The 18,799-nt window shown below is 39.9% G+C and overlaps 1 protein-coding gene and 1 long non-coding RNA gene across 2 annotated transcripts in view; one reads left to right on the top strand and one right to left on the bottom strand.

Annotated features, from left to right (window-relative positions):
* Positions 1-18,799, top strand: part of LOC116730110 (transmembrane protein 132C) — a 181,368-nt gene that overhangs the window by 21,165 nt on the left and 141,404 nt on the right. The window contains exon 2 of the mRNA XM_032579121.1: positions 17,197-18,085. Within this exon, the coding sequence (XP_032435012.1) occupies positions 17,197-18,085 (889 nt within the window). The remainder of the gene's footprint in view (positions 1-17,196; positions 18,086-18,799) is intronic.
* On the bottom strand, positions 3,970-4,327 carry LOC116730112 (uncharacterized). Its single transcript, XR_004341262.1, has 2 exons — positions 4,124-4,327; positions 3,970-4,051 (listed from the first exon to the last, which is right to left on the bottom strand). It is a non-coding gene; the product is annotated as an uncharacterized LOC116730112 (long non-coding RNA).

Here is an 18,799-nt window from a genome sequence, read left to right on the forward strand (position 1 = left end):
TTACAGCTCGACATTAATATGAGCTAAAATCGTCCAATGCAGCTTAACTCTGTTTTGATTGCCAAGTGTCGGATTCCTGATGATGGATGTTCGCACCAGCACTCAAACGTACGAGCGAGCTGAACGGTTCAAAGCAAGCTGCGGCTTGACAGAAACTCTCGTATGCAAACTGAAGAAAATGTTCAACTCTGACGTCAGTAACCCATTAAGACCTGAGGCGCCGTTTTACCATGGAAACTGCTGTGTGTTGCATCAGGTTGTTATCGTATCAAGTAAAAGCATCATTCATAACTTTTATTTGAAATTGTGAACTAATATGCTTCCACGTCACATCTTCGGTTATAGTAACGGTCAAAAAAATGTGAAAACATACACAATTGAGCCTAAGCTTTAGATGGGAAAAATGTTGAAAATATATGATTTCTAATAATTAGTAGTTTGATTGATTCTGATCATACCTTAAAAGTTGCGTAGAAGCTATTTGTGATATTCTTCGACACTTCAAACATTACATTTGTTAATCTATATCCTGTTTTATGAAGGTCCTTGTTTATGCATCGATCGTGTTTTTTTCCCCTTTTTTTGAAAATATCATATTCCCAACATCGAAAAAAAAACATACTATTTATTTGATATGTTGATTGTCTTTTCTAACATAAGGAGTTATAAAAAGCTGCTAAAAATATTAATTGGCACTAAATATAGCATCAAGTCACTCTAAAAACTTCTAGGCTAAAAACAACTCAGCTTAGCTTGTTTTGCTAACCCAGTCTTGGGTTGAACATGGGACAATCCAGTCTTAAGTTCATTTAACTTAGCAGAATTAGGTTATTTCATCATTTATTTATCAGGGCCAACGCAGTTAATAATAGTAGGTATAAAATATATTTGATGCTACTTACATAGGTATATTACAAGGTATATGTAAGTAAGTAGTTAATGTCTAATTAGAGAACCATAGAGTTGGCTGCAAACAATGCATGAGGTGGGAAGGGGATTTTTTGGGGTATAAATGACAAGTGTTTTATCCCTCTATCCAATTTCTATGGCGATTTTTTGTTGTTGCAAGACTGACCAGGAAGAGGTTAGGCATATTTTTGACAAGTAACCAGTTCAGTCCAAACAGACAGGTGTGCGCCGAATCCATCCAAAGTTAGAGTTTTGATGTCCTGAACCTTTGGTGTTAACCTCTTCTCTCTCTGCCGCTTGTGCAAAATGCTTCTTGACTGTTCCTAATAGGTACACCAAGACTTAAGACGTTAAGTGAGGAATCACAAGATCAACCACATCTGCAGCAGCAAACAGAATATGCTTGAACATCAGTTTTACTGATAGCTCCCGGAAAATGTATTTCATAGAACAAGAAGCTCTTCAGCAGTTTCTCTTATTTTCTATTTCCTCACTTTGATCCTTCTGCACTGACAAATTCTCGTGTTCTACATAGCATGTCAGTGTAGATAAATCGTTTGCAACTTTTCTCTTGTAAAGCTTTTTAAGCATCTTCATACAGCCTTCAAATCCTTTGTAGCAACTCATTTAAATGCAGTGTGTGGCTGTATTAAATAGGCCTTTTAGGAAAATTTTACAACTTCTTGCTAAGAAAGTTCAGTAAAGGGCAGGAAGGTCTACGCATTGTCCTTAAAATATTATAGCACTTGGACTAAGATTAATATACTTCTGTTGCTTGTACACATGTACATTGTTTATGTGGACCTTAGGACAGCACTGTAAATGGACAATGGCTAAATATGGGATTTAAGCATTGATGTACACTCAAATCTAAAATAATTTTGTTAACAAATCTTCAAAATTTAGTGGAATAAATAGATTCATAAGTAAAATGTTTTTGCTAAGCATGCAAACTAATTTAACTTACAGGTTTGACTGCAGTCATCCCTTGGTGATAGTTTTTTTTTTTTTCTTTAACCACCCCTGCAAGTCCTTGCATTTTTAGCTCGAAGACTCAAGAAAAAACTAAAATGTAGAGTTCATTAGAAGTTTCTTGGGCCTAAAGCTCTCCGCTAAAATTATATGCATTTGTTTTATGAAGGTTTTTATTGATGGTTCCTGACCCTAAGAGGAGAAAAACATGTTGTGGTTTGACTGCATCCACCTTGATTAGCAGAGCAGATAGACACTTCTTCCTTGGCGTTCATCAGACTGGCTTACATCCACAATTCATGCTGCACCTTTAACCTCAATGCCCTCTACTCAGTAGGGGGTCAAATAGACACTGTTGGACTTTTGTTCACTTTTGTTTCCGTGCTCTCAGCGCAAAACTCACCAATAAACATCTGTGTGTAGCCACATTGCCCCCCACTGACGCAGTCTTTAGCTTGACTTATAGGATTGTTTTGCAATAATGATCACAGTGAGGGGCAGAGATTCATTAGAGAACTCAGTTTATGTTTCAGAAAAAGAGCGGGAGAGCAATGTGAATGCTGATAGACACGTAGATGTGCGCTCGTCTCACCCTCTTAACTGGATCCAGAAGCTCTTAGCCCCGTTTTCCCATCAAGGCACGCACTCTGGGTGGCACAAAGGCAGTCTCATTCAGCGCTCTTGTCACTCAGTCTCCTGTTGCGATAACAGCGCTCCAGACATCTCAGCCCAACCTTCAGCACCTGGAAGCCCTTCTCGGCTTACCTTAATGACATCCCCACTGACTCTCCCAACCATCACCAGCTCCTATTTGGGTTCCTGTATTTCATCTCTGACTTTGCCCGGCATGTTTAGGCCAGTGTCACCGCGTTGCAGAGTTGACTTTTTATCGGTCGATACCCTTTAATCCCCGAGATGAAGCTTTCTCTCATGAACTCAAAATAGCTCTTCCTCTCCCCCCATGGTGAAGCCACAGGCCCATTACTCTTTATTAGCTCTTATCGCCTTAGATGTGGCCATCCATTAGGAGTGTGGCAACAGACGTCCCCAGCTGGTCCCACTGTGAGCGTACACACTTATACAAATTTAAACTGACCCCTAATAAAGAGCATTTTCATTGCACTGAATTCAACTCCTTGTTTTTTTGGGGGGAGCAGGGGGATGAATAACATTAACTCAACCAGGGTGGTCCCTTTTTATAAACTTCTAATTTTTGCATTGCAGCCGCGTTTCTCCCCTTCATGACTCGTGCTCACCAGCACAGCAGACTCCCCAGACCTCTGTCTGCCTGAATGATTTCTCTTCTATGGAGGCTGACATGAAGTAATACCATACTGTGTTATGTATTGATTCTTCTTCCAGTCCCTCTTTCTTGAATCTCCTTGTGGCTTGGAGCATAAATCATCTGCAAATGATCTTTGAGGGAAATATTTTATTTATTATTCTTGACGCATGGTCACATATTCAATAGCCCCTATTAATTTGAACACGGTGAGAAGTATGATGCGGGTAATTCTGTGAGACTGGAGAGCTTTCTCATCGTTCCTTATGTACAGGCTCTGCTCTGCTTTGGCATTCACGGCGTAGCGCAAGACCAATTGAGAGCGAGAAGAGGGTCAGAGTCCAATCAGAAACTTGGACACAAGGAATTTTCCTGTCATCAATTTTTCAATGTTATTTGGTGTTTTGAGATCTTTGCACAACGTGTGTGGAATGCAGAGGCCACGCGTTATCATCAACAAAGGGACACATTCACAAAACAGTTCAGTCCCCTCTGTGTTTGCAGCTGTTTTGCATTTGCTGTTTCATTTATTTCTGCACTGGATTCACAAAGCAGATAGCGCTAAATAAATGCTGAACCAGACACACCCTTTAGGTTTAGCGGATGGAAGTCATTTACAGCTATTCATTATTCAGGTAGTTAAAATTCAGTAAGAGACAAACAGACGTCACATAAGTCTCACGTTAGGTTATAAGCAAAGAAGTAAAACTTGATTTTAATATGAGTTTTTAAAGTTTAGGAGAGCTGTGTCATGATGAGTTTCATGTTACGAACCCACATGCAAGAACACAAGCAGAAGAGAAAGATAAAGTGCACAATAATAAGTTTTATTGAAGTCAGGGGAGGGGTCAGGAAGCGAATACTGGAGCTGATGACCGGGTCGTCTTGCTACCAACAGGAGAAGCAGGGTTAGAACAGTAAGGTGAGAATCATTCAGGAATAATCCAGAGTCTGTCTTACTTGGAAGGAAGGGGATGGAGACTTGAGCCGTGACCTGGGCGGGTTTCTTTAGTTGGAGAACGAACAGGTATGTACCGCTGGCGGGATGGCTCAGACTGTGGTTCGATGTACACTTTCTCCGGCTGGGTTCGGGCTTGGGCCACCTGGCCCGGACGCTTCCGAAGGGGAATCCACCGGAGAGGGATCGACGAGAGGAGAAGGTGAGCACAGTGGCGTCTGACCGGTAGCACCGACAGCGTCGAGGGAGGACACAGGAGGTAGGTAATCCACAACGAGGGAAGCACAGACTCACACGGAATTCGGGAAGGACTGTTCTTCGCCAGAACCACGAGGGAGCAGCAGGATATCGAAGTAAGCAAACACTCAGGCGATGAGAAGAAGAGGAGCTGCTGCTTAAGTCCATAATCCACGCCCTCCAAAACAAGCTGCAGGTGTGTAGACGGGTTGAACTCAGCAGCTTCCCAGGGGCTCTGCATGTTGGCGACATCTGGTGGATGTCATGAGGAATGCCGGTTCCAATGGCAGAAAAAAAAAACTCAAACCAAAAAGAAAAACAAAATAAAACAGAAAAGAACGCAGACCCTGACAAGCTGAAGATTGACAAAGGAGCTAGAAGTTAATCCCTTATGATTTCATTACAAATGATGAAATGTGGTTAACACAGTTTCCTGACTAATAATGATTTTTAATAAGTCAAAATAAAAAAGAAACATTTGTTTGCGATTATACCTTTCTGGGGTCGTTTTAAGAACCTCTCCATGTCTACCAAGGAGAGATGTTGCTCAATCAGCTTCGGTTGCGCATTATAAATCGGTCTTCTTTACTTTCTTGGCTTTAAAAAAAAAAAAGTATACTAAATGTAATTAATTGTGGCACTACTGGCCTTATTTTGGCTATTAGGAAGAAAGAAAGGAAGAACATTTCTATTTGAACCCAAGTCAGCTGGATGCTTCTTTTTTTATATACACAGCCACACTAGTCCTTGTGACTTGAAAAAGAAAAAGTTCTTGGATCGTGGTAAGCCCACCTATTTTTTTTCCACACTTCATTTCTGTACTTCATGTTTGCTCACCATCTACTTCTTTAACTTTCCACTCTTGCTCGTTATATCTTGTCTGCCTTGACGTGTGTGATGAAGCAGAGAGATTGTCAAGCTGGCAGCCGACCGGACTGCCAACCGAAACTGTGCCCACCTGCATTATTACACCCAGGAGTGGGCAGCGGGAACATGGCATTTCCCTTTTGCTGGTGCTCTTTGTAGTGACTGTTCACTTACTCTGCCTCAGCTGTCTGTCTTTGCTCTGCCACTCCTGTCCCGGCTTTACATATTCCTGCTCTAAGCCCAGCAGGTTGATGAGTGAGCCTGTGCCGCTTGGCCTGTCAGCACTCATCTGGGACCTGACTTTCACCCTGCGCACCTCCGCATCGCCAGGTCTGACATACAAGAAATTGGAAGGCTCAAATTGACAGGACCTGCAAGAGTGGCATCAAATATTCTTAAGCGACAACCAAAGTAATTGGAAACAAAATATATCGTAAAGCTATTACATACTACATGGTTGTATGTACTTCAGAAACTAGATCACACTGAAAATGAACCTTATCTGACAGAGATTTAAAATCAATTTCCTCTGAGCTGTCTTTTGGCTAGAAGTAACATCTCTGCTTTTTAAGCATGTGGCTGATTTTATCTGTCAGACATATCTCTTTTCAGTTGACTGTGACTACGCTAGAACTGAAAAGAATGATGAACTCTATGTCTGTCAGAAGCAATTAGATTAGCCATATACCTATACTGGCAAGCAGAGGTATCGGTTTGCTAATTATGCTATTAGACTCAAGTTTACTGCACTAAGCAGCAAGGCAGGATTAATATCCTCTGAGAATTCTGCATTTTTTTGATTAACGTGTACATACCAAGGCTACATACAAGAAGTAAAAATAACAATAACAATGAAATGTACCACTGTCCACATAACCCCTTCATCAGATTGTTTTAACTAAGTAGTTAAGTGTGCATAATGCATCCCTGAAAGCAAAAGTCAAACTTGGACTATGTTTCACTAGTTGTATCAGATTTCCAATCTTGCATCTTTGTAAAGTTGTGACATGCAGATACAGATATTGGCTGACAAAAAAACATGCAAAACTGCCTTCAAGATGTTTTGTCTTGCCTTCCTGCTGTGAGCAATGCTTAATTATTTACATGAGGATATGAAGCAACTTCAGGCTGTGTGAGAGATAACTGTCACTGTAATGCAGGGTTTCACTGTTGTTTAAAAGGCAACATTATTATGGAGTTTATAATTTAAACTGTGGTCCATCCATCCATCCATCCATCCATCCATCCATCCATCCATCCATCCAGCCAGCCAGCCAGCCAGCCAGCCAGCCAGCCAGCCAGCCAGCCAGCCACCCTGACTGCCAAGGCTTGAAAAGCCAGAATGTTTCATTACAAACAAAAGATGAACACTCAGAATCATCAAACAGATAACGGTGTAAACTCCGTTCAGATTGCTTTGACGTGTTGCTCTCTCTCACTGGCTAAATGAACCACAGCCTGGTGGCACTTACTGTACAATTGGTTAGTTCATTGATTGGAAACAGACTGGATAAAAATAACAGATTCCAGAGTGAACTGAGAGGGCTAGTCCAGCTTAAATTCTCTGTTCATTTCTGCCCCATTAAACGGTACATAAGGCCAACACTGTATGAGTTTGACGCTGTCAACCGAGTCATTTCTATTTAGCTCAGAGTTATGCTGGTTACGCAAGTGTAATTCTGCAGCATGTCACTGCAACAAACTAGCTGATTAATCTCCGATAAAGCATACCTACTTTCCTAAGCTTTGTAGGTAATTACAACGCAGCTAGACTTTAGTGAAGCTATTTGTTAGAGTAGCTTTTGGCCCGTTGGGCCCCAGGGGAAAGATGATGAAGTTTACGTCACACAGGCTTTGAGGTTGTGTTAACCATACTGCAGACTGAGAAGTATGAATTCACTTTATCATCTCAAATAAACATTGCCTCCATCCGATTCAATCCAATTCAATTACAAAATACTTTGATTTTGAGTTCAAATACTTAATTTCTTTTTTGCGTCCACATATTATGGAGATTAGTGGATTGACGTGTATTTTCATAGATCACTTGTCAACACTTCATTTGGCCATGATACCCAATGCCACATATATTTATTCTGAAATTTCAGTCTTAAGCTTTCACCATGCATTTTTAAATTCATCATAAAGGAGTCTTTAAAGCGAGGAACTCCCTGGGCGATGCTGGTTGCCCTCGCTGAACATCCAGGCCGATACATTTTGCTAAAATACTGAAATGTCAGCCTCATTCTGACAGTAGATAGAAAGTCCACATGCTTGAAAATTTCATTAACACAAATGTCATCCTATCTCATGGCAGCACATCATTTAGTTCTTGATATTTCTGTCACGTTAAACGTGGCTTACTGCCTGATGAAGAGACCGGTTTTGTCATCTTTAGAGCAATGCATCCCTCATGCTGTCACTAAGGTCCAGAAAAATGAAATACTTTATGACCAGATTCATGAAACATTGCTAACACTCGTCATAAATAATAAGATGAAGAAAACATCCTTTGTTTTTGATGAATGCTAGAATAACTAAAGTGTCTTCATCAAAATGGACCTGGTTTCAGGACCAGTCTCTGTATAAGCGAGAGCGGCTGAGCAAGTTCTTAGTTTTCTTTTTGGAGTTTGATCTTACATACACCCTGTACAAGTTGTGAATCCTAAAATTTATGGCGCATTGGAAATATTTTTAAAGCTACGCGTCCCACTATCAGCATAATATTTGCAATGTTATTGCAATGTTTTATGCAATTACATTGAAAATATTAAAAGAGTTTTCGCAAACAAATTAGTGAGGGAACACTAATTTGTAGGAACCCATTATAAAAAGTAAATATGCTGAGAGTGTATTGCTGGACATATGTATACTTACCATCAACAGCTAACAGTTGGTCCTGCAAAAGACAAGACTACACAGCAGAAGCTTAAATTTCACATAGCTGTGATATTTCTCTTGGTGGAGGACGATTATGCTGTATTGTTTCATGTAAAATATACACGGGTAACCAATTATAAACGAAATAATGATGATTTCTGTTTAGATATAGGTCACTTCAGCTAAGAAATCTAAAATGTTAAAACAGGAACTGTGTGTTCTAGCCATTAATAACTCAATACTAGAGTTATGGTTTCCCACATCAAATTAGAAGAAAGCTAATGATTTTTGGCAACAATGTCCAAATGTTGCCAAAAAATATTGTAATTATTACACTTTCAGGGTTTTTTTTATTTATGCTTTAGATTTTGTAAGCTCGTATATTTTTTTTTACATGCATTGCCAAAACAAAGACAGGTTGTTTGAGTGGACGCAAAAAGAAAGACTGTTTTCCTCTAATTAGTTTTTTTGACCTAATCTTGGCTGTTGCTGGAAAAGATATTTTATTCACAGAAATGTAAGGTTAGACAAATAAGCACATTCATTAACCATTCGGAAACATTACAAATTTCAAGGTAAGGTGAATAATAATAGAAGTAGAAAAATTCTGTCCTCTAAATTAACCATGTACATAAATATAATGCGTAGGCTCCAAGTTAAGCTGTCATAAAATATGCAGATGAATAGTTATAACAACGTTAACATCGGATGTATAATTTAATATAAACCATATACTCTACAATCTTTGACTGACATGCTTTAAAGCCTACATGTCACTTGCAAAGATCTGTGGTCTCCCAACAATCATCCACAATCATGGATGATTTTATACAAAATACCCTGGAGGCTGTGGTTGGAAACAAAATTTGAAAAACAGTACGACTACTACGTAACTCTGCTGCTCCTGAATTAACAGAAGTCTTTGTGTTATCACTACGGTAATGAATTATATTGGTTTATTCAATTTAATTATCTCATATTTAGAAAAAGTATCGTCAAGTTGTCAAATTATAATGATGTGAATAATTACATATGGCGGTAAGAATGATCTGGGATCGTGATTAGTGTATTTTAAGTTCAACTATAAAGTTGGATACCACACCACCAAACCTTCAAGTGTAAGGAAGTGGTGAGGAGGAAATTCATCAGCATCTGTTAGGGAATTTTTTACTGAATTTACTTGCCAAATATGCATACAGTTTACAGAAGACTTAATAGAATATCAATATTTTTAAAGCACTATTAGAAATAAAACCAACGGTTCTCTTTGTACATCTAAACTAATTTATTAAAATTAGCAATGGTTCACTTTCAATAAAACCAATCAGAAATACTAATCAAAGTTCAGTGATTATTACAATATTTCACAAAAAAATATTTATATTTTGCCCATATCTTATAATTTCTGCAGGTGATAATCTGTGTTTTCTGTTTTCTTCTCTTTTACTGTTGAACCTTTGGGAAAAAAACGATGTGTGAAACGCTGCAGCAGTTTTAAACCAAACTATCACAGGAGAACATGCTGTCCAGAACTATAGCTGCTGTTTTGAATTTGAGTCCATTATGCACGTCTTTAGTCAACAAGAATCGAAATAAAGATTTCTAATTTTAGGGTCTGTAAGAGTAGAATTATGTACAAACATTACTCTTCCACTTTCTGTGAACATAAAGTGGGATACCACACCACTTTATGATGGTGTGGTATAATTCTAAAATTAGAATTATGTACAAATATTACTCTTCCACTTTCTGTGAAATTACTTCACTTTAAAAGAATAAAATAAAAAATCTCCTTTCCAAAAACAAAAATCTAATTATCTTTGAATGATTTATTTCATGTAACTATTAGCTATTAACAGTATTCGATTTTTAAGTGGTTATCTTTTGCTGGAGTGTGTCCCACTGATATACCAGGAGAATTGACTTTAAGGGATGCATGGGTAGGCCTGTCACAATAAACAGCAAATCAATTAATTGCATAATAAATGAAAAGAAACTCAATAATTTTAATTGGCTTGATTTATCGCTTTTCTCTTTATTCTCTCTTTTTGCCAAAAACTGACTGATAAAAGTCTTCAGTCTGGTGTTTTGGTCTCAACTATCCCTTTTTTGAAAGTCACTTCCGTTTACAGAGACTTCATAATTTATTTCACTTGTTGTTTCTGTTTATTTTGGATATTCCAAATGTCGTCCAGCTCCAGTGTTTAAATGTTCATTAAAACATTAAAGTTGATTGATCTTTGAGATTGTGTTCTTGCATTTTTATGCCACTGTTAATGAAAATGGTCTCAAAACAATGTTAGCGTTTATCACAATAACGTCTGGGACAATTTATCGTCCAGGAAAATTTGTTATCATGACCGGCCTATGCGTGGGCATCCATAAACTGAAACATGTTGCAGAAACTGCCTGTGTGATGTTAACTCGTTTTGGTTTTAACTGTTTAATTTATAACTGAAATTGTTCAGAGTGCAATGAACTGTTTTCAGTGCATAATTTTGTAATTATTACACTTTTTTATATTTTTAAGATACTTGTAGCACTTTAGTGGAGACACATTAAGGTCTTGAATTGTGTGAGGTTTTCATTTTCCCTTCCATTTCCTGTTTTCCACTTGACTGACTTTTCATTTTACAAGGAGATGGCTGCACACTTAGATCTTGCTCTGCAGAAAGAGATTGGCTGCACTGCCTTTCTTTCACACAGCAGGTACACTCAAAAGTTTGTCTAAAATCTTCCTTCCTGGACCAAGATTGCTCTTTGTTTGGTTTGTCTCAGAAGCTCTTCTAGTTGTTTTAGTGTTGTAGTGATAAATAAAACTTAAATTGACATTCTTATTTCGTTTTCATGTTGCCTGTATGGATGTCCTGGAGTTTTGTGACTCAAGGACATAGTGCATCCGTTCAGGGATTTCGATTGCAGGATGTTTTTGTTCTTTTTTTTTTTTTGCAGCCTTTCAGATGTGTTCCAGCACATCCTGTGAATACGTGATTGAAATGGGATCTTGGAAGTTTGGAAGACTATGTGGCGTTAGTACTTTTTTCTCGAACCGATCTTAAACTAGTTTATTGTGTTACTCAACATTTATAATGACACTCCCGCTCAGGTCTGGGCATTGTATACCACCTCGTCCACATTCTGCTTTTCGAATATCTTGGACTTCTCTGCAGTGCTCACTGGAACATGAACGGTTAATGTGACATGAAAATCTGAAATCACAGCTTTTGTTTTCAAGCCAAATGCTGGTATTTCTCTCTGTGTTTAAGCCGCAGCAGAACATCCCACTTGTACCGAATATCCTGACATTTGAATTAATCGGCTGAAATCAGATCTTAATAATTGATTTTTCCAATCGGTAAACTGTCCGATTTTGGTGAGTCTGCATAAACTGTAGCCTCATGATTCTGTCGTTGGCTGATAGAAATGACATCCAGTGCGGCCACCTCCTGCTGCAGTCCTGTACTTTAAAGATCGACGTGTTGTGTTAAGACTTTCTGCATACTTTGGTGATAATAAGTAGTTAATTGAGCAGATATTCCCTTTCTTGTCATGGACGTCGAGGTGAAGGAACCAAATGCAGAAAGGAGACAAGCAGGTGAAAATAAACTGTTACTTGAACTTGGAAAATCAAAACCCTTCAATAAGCTAGAGACAAAAGAAAATCCAAAGTAATAATTCACGGGAGGAGCATGAGGAACAAGGAAACAGAAGACAGACTGAGAAAACCAAGAGGTGTTTAAACCAGAGAGTGCACCGATTGCAGTTTTTCTGGCTGATCATCGATTACCGATCCATTAAAAATCCTGACCTGTTGCTAAATGTAGCAAGAAAGTTGATGAGTTGCCAGCAGTGAGAGGACTATTGTTAAGTACAAACATATAGACCTGATCTGTTGGGCTGGTCTGCTAGCCAAACCTCTTTCACAGCAGACCAGAAATGGACCAACAATGAATGTAAAATGAATATCAAAAATGAACAATATTGAACGTACAACGTTGATAGTGTTGACAGAGGCCCTCTACAGATAAAGGGTAGTTAGTTGGAGTGAGTAGAAGATGAACGATGGATGTTAAACAGCAGCATCACCTCCTCTTAGGTGAGCAGTCTGGCTCTTCCAGTCATAGAGAAACACCTGCTCTCTCAAATTTACATAAATTAAAAGCAGTAACTTATGACAGCTGCCATAACACAAGGGGGACACACTAAACAATCCATAATAAAACATAGTAAACACCATCAGAATGCAAACGCTGGCGTACACAGGACCTCAAAATACCACTGACTGTAACATCGCCATCATTAAAAGCATACACAAGAAACGAGGGAGACGAGGAATGTTAAAGACATGCAAAATATTACACCACTGAACCGAAGGCATGACAAGTCTTAAAACCAAAGAATTAACTAAATTTGGGAAGCCAAGAGGGAAAACTCTAAAAATAAAACAAAACACAAAACGTCCCAAAAATGTCAAAAATGTCTCAAAGATCGTGACATTTCCATCATCTTGTATCAGTCTGCACATTTTCCTCTGGCATCAGACAACAAGATATTTTCATCCATACAACTGCTGCTCACTAGATAGTTTCTTTTTTTTTTTAAATACTCAAAGCAGTTTGTTGACACCAACAACAATCGCACGTTCAGACTCACTCCAGTCCCTTTCCTCCTCCTTTTTTGATGCCTGCTTTGAACTTCAGCGTTTTTCTTCACATGTGGAGGCAGATTGTAGAAGCCAGTCAGTGACAAGTAAGCAAGAGAGGATTAAACAAAATTGTTGCCTTTGTATCTTTTATCACGATATAGCAGGTTACAGTTTCAGTGGTCTCGCAACATTGGGAGCTGCAGTAACAAGAGGCAACGTTCCTCTGACATTTATAGAAAGAAAATCAGTTTCTCATCATACTATCACACCCAACTACACTGCAGTTTCTAGGCAAGCGAGTATTTTAACCGCATCATAAGTTTTTAGGCTGGAGAAACTTGAATGTTTTAATGGATTTATGCTTTGCAGGCGATGTGTATCTGAGTGATGAGGGAGGGTGTGGTCTTAGGAGATTAACACCCTTTATCAAGGTGTGCATAGTTGTTAAGCAACTTCTTTTCTTGAGGCTAAATGGGTCAAAACATATTTAACTGACTTTGAAAAGTGAAAAAATTGCCAAAAGGTCTCTCAGAGGGATGCAGCATTCTTGAAATTGCTTAGATCACGGATCCATAAATCCAGGCCTCAAGGGCCGGTGTCCTTTTAGATGTGTCTCTACTTCAGCACACCTTTGTCAAAAAATCTGGTCATTAGTGGGACTCTGGAGAACCTGACTGCACACTGAGGAGGGGATTCAGCCGTTTGATTTGGGTGTGTTGAACCAGGGGCTCATTTAAAAGTTGCCGGACACAGGGACTTCAGGCCTGGATTTGAGGACCCCTGGCTCAGATATGTGGGCGTGGTCACAGAAACATAAAACTTTTTTGCTGCAAATAGTCAACAGGGTTGCAAGAAACATGGTGGGAGTTGGTGGGGAAAGACAAGTACTAATTGCCAAGAACTGGAAAAGAATATAGGTTGAAGCTACCAGGAGCTCATTATCTCCCAGTTTTGTAACTTTTCATAGCTGTAGCTACCTGGGGTACTTAAAAGTACAAGATGTTCAGAGCTCAGAGAAATAGGTATGGTATGGAAAGCTGAAATCTGACCATCACTGTACAGGATACATAAGCTGAAGCTGAGCCAAGAAATATCTGAAGACAGATTTTTCACGGGTTTTATGGAATGATGAAATAAGAGAGCGACTCTTGGAAGACCCGATGGACGGGCCATGGTTGGACCAGTAACGGACACAGAGCTCCACTTAGTCACATGCCAGCAAGGTGGAGTTGGGGTACTGGTACAGACTGGTTTAATTAAAGTTGGACAAGGGAGAGTGACGTGTGAATGAGTCATCCCGTTACCTCTCATGTTTCTCTTTTCTGCCCCGTCTCTTTTGGAGGTCGCGTTCGCTTACAGGTGTCTAACTGAGATTACAGCACAGAGCGGACCAGTGGGAGCGAAGACTGGAGGAGGAGATTCATTTTTCTCAAGCATTCTTTTCTTTTTTACTTTTGTTTTGCCTAGCCTTTATGCTATTAAAATGCTTCACACATGTCTATTTAAATATAATCTTCTGATCAGTTATAATAATTTTTCACAGGCAAGATTTAATGGTACCCCCTCCGGTCACTTGGTGCTATACACGCAGGGCGTTATTTGAATGGGTGGACCTACGGCGCTGCCACCCACAGTTCAAAAACGTGAAGTTAGGTTAATTCATTTCTCCAAATTGACCTTAGATATGCGAACAACCTCTCACCCAACAGCTGCTGGAGACAGGCACTAGTCGTCCTACAAGGACAGGTGTGTATAGATGATGGCTGGGCCGTAACTACTTATGAAATGTGTAAAGATTTATTGAAAAATAGCTCAAACTCCTACTCAAGACAAGATTTTTAAAAACTTTTATTGAAAACTTCCTTTTGTAGAGTAGGTGTTTCTGTGAGGCAAAATGCTTGTTTTTGTCACCTTCGCTCACATTTACCTGGTTTGTATAAACACATTTCAAAGAAATTGGATAATTGCATGTTGTATGTCTTTGATCTTCAACAACGCGGGTATGTTGTGCATGTCACAGTGACATCCACGTAGATGACAAACCCGAATTTTACCAGCAAAAAGACGCTTGCTGGCAAGATGATCAATGTTTTCCCCCCTCAGCTGTCATGGCTTCTACTTCTACTTTTGTGCTTGGTTTGTGTGTTTAGTCTCTTGACGTCGTTACGCACGCGGTGAAACGTGGAAATCAGTTAAACAGAGTGGCAGCGTCTGAAAAGAATAGATCATTTAACATACTTTGTTCTTTGCAATTTGACAATGAGACGTGTGGATGTGTTTTTCAAGTTGATTACAATAAATCACACTTCTATGTGGGAAAAAAAAACTGAACTCTATCAAGAGAAGTTTTTCCTTCTCCCATAATTGAGACATGAGTGCCTTTTCATTGGATTTAATTTAATGTTACAGCTTCCAAACCGCAGGATGGATTTCTTCCCGACTACTGACTGCTGGAGAGCTTTTCATTTACCCTCACTGTAATGTCTTGGCTAAAACAATGCCTTGTGCCAACAATTGACACAAAGCCCCTGCTTGTTCAGGAAAAAATACAAATCACCCTGCATTGTTCAGCTCCTCAGAAGAGCCAGATCTATACCCAGAGGCACTCCAGTGATTTGGATTTGAATTTGGTCCAAATATGCTCAAAACCTGAGGCTCAGCTGGTTCCTTATGCATCTCTCACCGGGGCAGCAGCAGCAGAGAGGTCTTGAGGAGCACCATGAATCAGAAAATTCATGACAGATTTCCTACCTGTTTGGACATTGATTTACAGGGACGATCACTAGAGGGAAACACTCCAGATGCTAGCACAGAGATGGGAGTCCGCTGACGGAGCGTGATCAAATTGAGGATTGATTGTGAGAAGAAGGTCAAATTCCGCTCTTATAGAGATTAAAACCATCTTCACGTCAACTTTGATGTAAGGTTTCTCAGCCAGTAGTGCAAAAGGTAGGCAAGAAACAGGGGAAATCTTTGCATGTGTACCGGAGCGTGACCCTGCGGTAGTTTCAATGTCGACAATTCGGATTCGGCATGCTGCCAGCTCAAAACCCTCAAGTAGTCAGAATTTTATCTCATTTTATTTTTACATTTGGTCTCATTACAAACACAAACCTCCACGCCTTTTATTGTGATTTCACGTAATAGACTAACAGTGCATAATTATGTGGCAAAAGAGAGAATATGAAGTTTGACTCTTTACTCTGATGCCCCCAAATAAAGTCCTGTGCAACCAGCTGCCTCAGAAGCCAGCTTAGACAGTCAAATAGAGTCCACTTGTGTGAGATTTACCTTGTTTGTATAAATCCAGCTCTTCTGTAAAAGTCCTAGGAGATTTGTTGGAGAAAACTGGTGAACAAACAGCATCATGAAGACCAAGGAACACCCCAGACAGGTCAGGGACGAGGTTGTGAGGAAGTCTAAAGCAGGGTTGCATTATTAAACAATGTTTTACTTTATTTGGAAAATCCACAAATCCAGCCATTGTGGAGAATTATTAAAATAAAGTCATAGTTGAATGAAAGCAATTAGTACTATTTACAATTCGCCACAAGCCATGCAGGAGACGGCAAACATTAGAAGGAGATAGCGAGATGAGGCCAAATTTAAACGTTTTGGTCGCCATTCATAACTCTTTGTGTTATGGAAAATAGGGCACTATGCTGTGTGGATGCATTGTGATAAGTGCTGATAGGACAGCCTTAAACATAAGGCTGTTTTGGAAGAAAATCTGTTAAAGGCAGCAGTATCATTTGGAGTGGGGTGGGGATTCACCGTCCAGCAAGATAAGACAACAATCCTGGACAAGTGGAAAAGAGAACGTAAATTTACAGGACGTAAATTCCTCATGCATAACTTTAACTTTCCAGAATCTTGTATATTTGTTTCTCTGGCCTCTTTAAATGTAAATTAAATCCATAAATCACTCTGGTAGAAACAGCATTGATCCTGTTCTTTATTGTCAAGGCATAAAGGAGTTGCACAGATTTCAAATTATAAATCAAAGCACAGAGCACATTGTGAAAGATACAGAGTGTTGCGTTTATCAATTAATTTGCATATCTATTTTGAAATCTCCTTATAGGAACTGATTAAAACACACGTCTTTTTTATTTCTTTAGCTCTGTTTGAGAAATTGATTTGCTCAAGCAATTTACTGTTCATTCAGAAGCAATGAAATCTCAAAGAGCATTTATGCTTATGGTAGAACATTTTCAGGAAAACATGAAGCTTTCAAATATTCAGGACTATTATTGACAAATATTATAAGTCTGTCTTTTATTTTGGTTCATATTTAGTTTATGAAATGGATAACTAAAACGTTTTTGCTGCAAGCTCTCCCCACTTCCTGAGCATTCCACCTAAGACGTTTGTGCAGGGCTTGCCAGAGAAGACGATGTTGAAGTGAGCCGTTCTTAACCCAGCTTTTTCTCCTCTTACTTCCAGGGGCAGACTGTCGAGTCCTGGAGGCTTTGCAGAGATACTCCTCCTTCCCCATGTACCTGCCTGTCAACTATCAGCTGCTAAATACGGAGTTGGGTTTTTTCCTCAAGGAAGCCAACCAGGACTTCATGAGGAACTCTAGCCTGACCTCGCGGACTGAGGCTTTCTTCGTCTACCACACCAGAAACTTGCCGTCGGTGAACGCCAGCTATGGGCCTCTCTCAGTGGAGCAGCCTGTCCCGTTGGAGCTCCTGCAGAGTCCCGGGACCTTCCCTGCCTCTTCGGTATTCACCTTCAACTGGAAGGTGCAAACCTTAATCATGAACACGCAGATTCATTTAGCCAAGCCCAAAGTCCAGGTGCTGTTTTACATAGCGGGCAGAGACTGGGACAACTACAGCACCATTGACAAACTGCCCTGCGTACACATGTTCGCTTTCCATGAGACCCAGGAGGTCCGCGGTGCCTGCCAGCTCAAAGGGGAGCTCGGGCTGTGTGTGGCCGAGCTGGAGCCGCTGGCCAGTTGGTTCAGCCCCCCCAGCGTAGTGCCGGGGCGGCAAAGGAACGCCGAAGTGTCCGAGGGCACCCCGGTGGAGCTCTACTATCTGCTGCGGTCTACAGAAGCAGGAGAGTGCCACTCCGAGGAGTCCAGAAAGGACAGCTTCATCCGCTCCAATCAAGAAGGGCTGTTTGGTACCTACACCTCCACCCCGCTGAGGAGGATCGGTGGCGTGAGGCTCTACAAGACCCCCACGGAGCCGCCTCTAACAGAGCTCTGGCTGGATGATAACTTCATGGCCATGGTCCCAGCCACGCCAATGAGGCAGAGAGAGACCGTGTCTGCCTTTATCAGCATATCGCCCTACTCCACCGTGGAGACGTTCACTCTAAGGTAAGGGGCCTTCTTTTTTTTTTTATCTTTAATTCAGCCTGTACCTTTCAAACTCTGTGTCATTCTGCCCTTTGTCATTTCTTCTCAATTTCCCTAAATTATAGACATTTTCTAGGCGAAAGCTTAAAAAAAAAGAGTTTTTAACGTCAATCAAGAAACGAGCAGGAGCATCCAGAAATCTCTTTTCTCTCTCTTCTGTTTTTCTCCTCAGTCTCACCTGTTGAAACTCTCCATCTATTCCCGTGACAATATATTTGTTCTTGGTGACATGTTCAGTCACACACACACACACACCCACCCACGCCCACACCCACACCCACACACACACACACACACACATATATATATATCTTGATGTTGGATTGATCAGTAATTGCCTTTCTATTGCAAAAAGTGTACCTAATGTGAAGTTGCAATATACAAACACAACTTACATCAGATGATTATTCTGGTGTTATTCGGCTCAAAAATAATCCACAGCCAAAGTTGTAGTATGGTAGGTTTGTTTTTGATGAGGATTTCATTTTTAAATCTCATTTGGAGAGAACTTTCACTCAGATGAACCCAAAAATGTCATTTATTTGCTTTATATAAATGCTAAAGTCATCACTTTTTCCATATGCATTCTTCAGCTATTGAACTTGCTTATATTACATATTAAAACTACAAACTCACAATCTGATGGTTGAATAATCTAAATAAATATTAAAAATA

The sequence above is a fragment of the Xiphophorus hellerii genome, chromosome 12 (genome assembly GCF_003331165.1).
Source record: "Xiphophorus hellerii strain 12219 chromosome 12, Xiphophorus_hellerii-4.1, whole genome shotgun sequence".
NCBI classification, from domain to species: Eukaryota; Metazoa; Chordata; class Actinopteri; order Cyprinodontiformes; family Poeciliidae; genus Xiphophorus; species Xiphophorus hellerii.